A 6,457-nucleotide genomic window follows, 5' to 3' on the forward strand; every position below is an offset into this window, starting at 1 on the left:
CAAAATACCCCATTAACATCTCCAGTAGTTTCATGATATGTTGAAGAGAACACATTGCTATTCTAAATTTACAAAATAGTCAGTGACTTGTCCACATGGTCACAGAATCTGTAAACATTATTATTATTGCTAGTTTCACTTCACATTTTTAAACTTAAACTTCCCAAGAATTCATACCAATACTCTTCTGTCCTTTCTCATAATCTGCTTAGCATTAAGACAGCAATGAAACATTTTGGGAATATATATAATATGCTGCTATTGAAACTTTTTCAAAATGCTACCTATTAAAGACACAGGTTAAAACTGCCTTTACCTGTGCATGGAGTCCATTTTCTGACTACTTTTGGATTGGGGTAAGACTTTCCTGACTGTACCAGTCAAGGCTTAGTGGGAGAACACAGAAGCCATTCTAGCTAACTAAAGAAAGCAGTATGGAAATTGCTTAAATTAAATGACTTCGACTTTAGGAGTGCTATAGAAACTGAATGCAGTCTGGAACTCATGGAGTGACTCCCAAAGTCACATCATAGTACTTGCTTACTAAGGGAGCTACTGCTTCTGACAAAAATCAGGAAACTGTATGATGAAGAACTGCCTGTGGCATTGGGAAGCCTCTACAATAGCAACTAGCTCCAGAACCACACCACTTCTGCCAAAATCCACACAAACCAGTCTTCAATAGAGCCTGCTAAGCATTCTATAGAGCCATTGTCAGATGGATCAAGAAAAAGTGCATCTATGTACAATGGGATATTACTCCATCTTAAAAGGAAATCCTACCATTGTGAAAACATGGATGAACCTGGTGAACACTATGCTAAGTGAAATAAGCCAGGCAGAGAAAGACAAATATTGCATGGTATCACTTACATATGGCAGCTGGAAAAAAAAAAGTCAAATTCATAGAAACGTAAAGTAGAAAAGAGGTTGCCAGGGGCTGGGGGAACTAGAGAGAGTTTGGTAAAGAGTGAAAACTCTCAGTTCAAAAATGAATAAGGCTTAAGGATATAATGTGTAACATGGTGACTATAGTTGATAACATTGTATTGTATAATTGAAATTTGATGACAGAGTAGAACCTAAATGCTCTAACCAAGAAAAAAAGGTAAATATGTAGTGCTGTGTTAATTAACTCGATGCGGGGAATCTTTTCACAATGTATATATCAAATAATTACATTGCATAATTTAAATATCTAATAATTTTATTTGCCAATTATACCTCAGTCAAGCTGGGGAGGGAGAAGTTATCTATGATTTACGGAATACATGTTAAGACCAGTGTATTCCATGAAAGCCCATCACCTTCTACTTTTTACATAAAATTATTTACTTGGTCAAACTCACTGTTTGTGCGGTAACATGACAAAGTATTTGCAGAAAGATGACAACAGGGAAGACAACACAAAATCTAGGACAAATGAATACTTCAGTGAGAACAAGTTGAGAACCTTTCTAAAACAGAGTTTGATCCAACTGACCTGCCACTAGATGGGCCCATTCTTATAAGTCAATCTACATATCTCTTCCCCAAACCTACTTATCAGCATTCCTCCAATCATGATCTTTCCAAATCCCTGAATATCTAGCCAAACCATTAACCACAGTACATAAATTGGTATAGATACATGATTACAACCATCTCTCCTTTCAGACAAACAACACTGAAAATCAGTTATATCACCCAAATTGCTACCCACTAGAAGGATTTTCTTTCTTCTTGTCCTTCAGGTCCACCCCTCATGGGGTTATATGGCTGCAGCAGGGCACTGGTGCAAAGTTATATTATAAGACAGAAGCATCTGTAAACCAGAACTGAACTTCTTCCTATATTAGCTAGTTAGAGAAAAGTCTACCTGAGGCCATGGTGGGTTGATGGAAGTCTGTTACTTTAATAGGTGTAAGTACATGGGCGATGTGAGCCACCTGGTCTTAAAACTTATTAGTGCCTCCAGCACATGTGTAGGTCTGATCTCATGCATGCAATTTTCACCTGATGATGGAGTGCTGCTGGACAAACTGAACATTAGTGCCTGGTGGGGCAGAAGACATGTCATTAATAGAGGTGAAGTTCACATGGTCAGACTTTCAATGCGTAACAGAGTCCATTAGCAAGCCAAGAGCAGTTTCTCAACAGTAAAGTATTTATTTCCAAATATTACCAGCTTGCTTTGTATATTATGCTCTGATAGGGGTCTGCTAGAAGCTACATAGGGCATCCCAAACTGCCACAGACATTTCAAGCACCATTGGACTTGCTGGCTCGTAACGACTGCATGGCAGAGCTTTGTTCCGAGGCTTGGACCAGCTGCAGTGAGCTCTTCCATTCAAAACTAGTAACTTTATGGGTTCTATTAGTAAATAGATTCCAAATGTGGGATATGTTGTCCCTGAGATCCAAAGTGACCCACAATGCTAAGCACCTCCTTCTTAGAAGCACTTTGGAAGGGATAGTCCTTCACACCCCAGATCACAGTCTCCCAGAAATTTCACTGACGTAACTGGCCCTAAATTCTCTTTGGATTATTTTCCTACTCTCAAATCATATATTTCCTACCAGGACTTCTAGAATAACTGTACTATCTATTTACCAGGTCCTGCCTTTATGAGGTCATAAAGGAAACAGGTCAATACGTGTTCTCTTGTTTGTTTTGTTTTTGAGATGGTGAAATAATCAAGTTCTTACATAATAAAGGTAGCTACCGTGAAGATGAGTTTTATAATCTCCATTTTAGTTAAGAAAACAAATGAGTTGAAATATAAGTTTATCCCTTGAACTTATAGGTCTATCAGTCTCCAAATGCTTTTCTCTTGACCTTTATGACATGAGCATCTGGATGGGGATGAGATTTTCAGCTTGTCACGCATTTGTAGGAAGGTGAGTCTGGGTGAGAGAGGTGGGAGAGGTAGTTACTAAGGGCACAGGTAATGCCCAACAGTCTTTGTTTACATTTAGCCTGTCTCCCTTATCCAAGTCGTCTACAATGCTCTCACAGGCTCTTAAGCTTACTCTTATTATTCCAGCTCTACTAGGTACAGAGTTGGGGGAATGGGAAAGAGTGGGGCATAAATAGCTTGGTCTAAGGTAGATCTTGAGAATTGAGATACAGAAACACTATATTCTTCCTTGATTCCAATAAAAAGATCCATTTTCACAATGGCTCTAACTATTTTTTAAATTTATATTATTTATTTATTTGAGAGAGAGAGAGAGAGAGAGAGAGGGAGAGATCACTAGCAGGGGGATGGGTGGAGGCTGAGCAGGGAACCCAATGCCAGACTCAGTTCCCAGGCTGAAGGCAGACAACCAACTGAGCCACCTAAGGACTCACAATTGCCCTAACTATTTAAAGAAACTGAAACTTGTCTGGTTTGATTCCAAATGTCAGTGCAATTGAGTGAATTTACTTACAACTACAATGAATTCTGTTTTTATCAAGAAATTAAATTAGAAACTACTATACCCTGTCACCAAAATCATCCTAGTAATTAATTCAATCAGTCTCTACATTTGATTGAGCAATTCCTCTGACTCATATACTCAACAATATATGTCATTGGGTAAATTCTTCATACCCTCACTTCACGGGAAAGTAGTATCAGGAGTCATGACTACTAACTACTTTAAACGAATATCACAACACCTATTCTTTGAAGCAGAGTTTTGTATTCTCCTATTCCTTATTTCTTATCATGTGTGTGTAATACAGCCCTAAACTGTTGATTAGCTTAAATTCGAGAACTGTTAATACACATTCTTAGCTTATTTAATCTGGTAATATATTCCAGAGCAGTCAGAGTTTAATCACAATTGAACCCCAGTTCTGCCTCTCAGAAACTAGGTGATCTTGGACAAATTACTTCAGCTTACTGAGCTCTATTAATTTTTAAAATGAAATAACAACATCTAACAACATAATTTCAAGGGTCAAATGAAATAATAAAAATTAAAAACACTTGCAAACTGTTATAAACTAATCTTGTGTGACTTCGTAGTAGCCTTAAAGTATCAAGAATGTCTTGTGTTGAACAGCTAAATTCTGTTTCTTGGCTTATAGACTACTTTGTACAAGATTATATAAATGTTTGTAATTTAAGTTCCATCTAGACTGTGAGCTCTCTTTTTAAGATTGATTGATTTGAGAGAGAAAAAGAGAGCATACCCTTTGGGGGGGGGGTAGGCAGAGGGAGAGGGAGCCAGATGCTGGGCTCCATCTCACTGACCCTGAGATCATGACCTGAACTGAAATCGAGAGTCAGATGCTCAACTGCCTGAATCCCCCAGCCTGCTCCTAGACTGAGCTTTTTAAAAGCTGGTCCTATACTGTATTCTTCTCTGTATCACCATGCCAAATTCAGTTCCTATTATGTAAGTGGTGGGACCGGTAACAGAAGCTGTCCATTCTATTTCTATCAGCCAGGAGATTCAGAATTTAATGGAATCTAATTGGAACTGGTGCCACCCCTCCAGAGTGGTAGAGAGCCATTTACAACTGCAACTGTAAACTCTTTTTTTAAAATCCAAATCCAAACAAGAGTCAAATCTTTTTGGTAAAAAATCATATTCATTGATATTATTATTTAGTAATGGGCAAAGTCCTATCATGCCCAAATGCTAATAGAAGAAATATACTTTACTCATTTAGATAATACCATGTTGTCTATGGAAAAAAAAAAAACATATTCTTACCTTATTTCTTAGGGAAAATCACTTTGGAAATCAAGTACAGCATCTGCTGGGGGGCAGACTAAACTAAAATTAGAGAATTTTACTTTTCCCCCAGGCATAGGGAAAAAAGGTCATCTCCTCCATCTCCAGACTGGACACAGTCAATCCTGAGGCCCTCAAGACACAGGAAGGAATGAGAAGGCCAATGGTGGACATGGAAACTCCATTCTATGAAGGAAGGAGTAGAGAAACAGATGAGAAACTTAGAAAAGTTGACTGTAAAATATCAAGGGAAGAGAAGTCAGTGAAGAGAAAAAGAGGACTTTTGAAGGCTAAATTAAATGAAGGTTCCTTAGTACAAGAGGGAAAGAAAGTAAGACAACCTTCTCCTCTGTTTTTTCTTTACAGTTTTGGTGTTTTGAGACCTAGAAGACCCTTCATCAGAGAACTCAAGAAATTGCTACAATAATCAGATACACACTTGTGCTGAGGAAGATGGCAGAGTGGGAGTACCAGGGAGAGAATGATAATTTCTCCATCACCTTGCTCAGGCTTCAGAAGAAAAGGTGCTGGGAAGAATAAAGCCCCTGGCAATGAATTACAAAGCAAAGACGAGATATGGGGGAATGGCATCAGAGAAGATCGCAGGCAGTGGAGACCTTCTTCTTCTAAGAATAGAAAGAAAGAACTTTTGGTTCCTCATCGCATGGATAAAAGAAAGAATAAAGAATCCACGATGACTGAATGGGCTGTTCAGCTTTCGGTTTTCCTTCCTTGCCTACGTCTGTGTCATCCTGTTTGTGGTTATTTTGTGTGCCCGTGGATGGTTCCTAAACATTTGGATATTAGAGAATAGTAAAATATCAAGAACTGTTTTGAAGGCTGATAGGAACTTGCCATTATTTTTTCCAGGTAAGTACATTTTAGAAGTACTATCTACTATAACATCATTTTACAAAAGGAAAGCTATTTTTAACCCTCCAAGATCCTCTAATCTCAGACTTTCATAATTGCAGAATTTTACCTTTTTTTGAAACTAAAATTCTTTACATTATTATTATTTCTCTCATTTTTCTTAGGCAGGTTTCAACTTAGTCATGAACTGGGTTTGTGAACTACTTCCCTAGACTTAAGACTGGATCAGAGCCTAGACAATTCTCCGCATGAAGAATTCTCTCAGATGCACAAAACCATTAGCACTATTATAACATTGTTATGGTGCATAATGAGGTTTGCTCATAGGAATTTGCCTATATTTGCCCATTTTGACCTACAAAAAATGTCATATGGTTCGAATGAATATCATGATCTTTTTGTCTGCACTTGACCATTTTATAATGTCAAATAAATGTTAGAACTATTACAAATGTATTCACAGAAACTGTGGAACTACATCTTTTCTGCAGAAAGTGTGTAATAATTCTTCATAAATGAATTCGTGTTTTGGTTTTGTTTTGTTTTTTTTGTTTCTTTTGAAAGGGGTGGATTTTTAAAGTACTACTTAAAATATTCTGCACAGTTGCTTGCAGTCTTTATAAGGCAAAGGGGACTACAGAAATGTTAATCTTTTAAATATCTAATTTAATTAATAAACCTTATTAATTAATACATTAAATTAATTTTTAAAAGACTTAATTACTAAATCTTTACTTAAGTCTATTATAACAAATCAGGCTTTCCCTAAATTAACTAAAGATTATCAGGTGCATACCACAGTGTAGAGCATATAATAAAGTTTTAAAACCACCAAAGGTTATTTAGTATATTAAGGATGATTTGGTTAAAA

The 6,457-nt window shown here is 37.1% G+C and overlaps 1 protein-coding gene across 2 annotated transcripts in view; it reads left to right on the forward strand.

The window, feature by feature from the left end:
* LOC309870518 (uncharacterized protein) overlaps nucleotides 1–6,042 on the forward strand; it is a 93,427-nt gene extending 87,385 nt beyond the window's left edge. For both annotated transcript variants that reach the window (XR_014314637.1, XM_082742856.1), the window contains one exon: nucleotides 5,080–6,042. Coding sequence is in view for 1 of the 2 variants with exons in the window: in XM_082742856.1 (XP_082598982.1) it covers nucleotides 5,080–5,093 (14 nt within the window). In the remaining variant the exon portion in view is untranslated. The remainder of the gene's footprint in view (nucleotides 1–5,079) is intronic.
* Nucleotides 6,043–6,457: the final 415 nt, after the last annotated feature.

This window comes from Mustela nivalis (assembly GCF_964662115.1).
Source record: "Mustela nivalis genome assembly, chromosome: 7".
In the NCBI taxonomy this organism is placed as follows: domain Eukaryota; kingdom Metazoa; phylum Chordata; class Mammalia; order Carnivora; family Mustelidae; genus Mustela; species Mustela nivalis.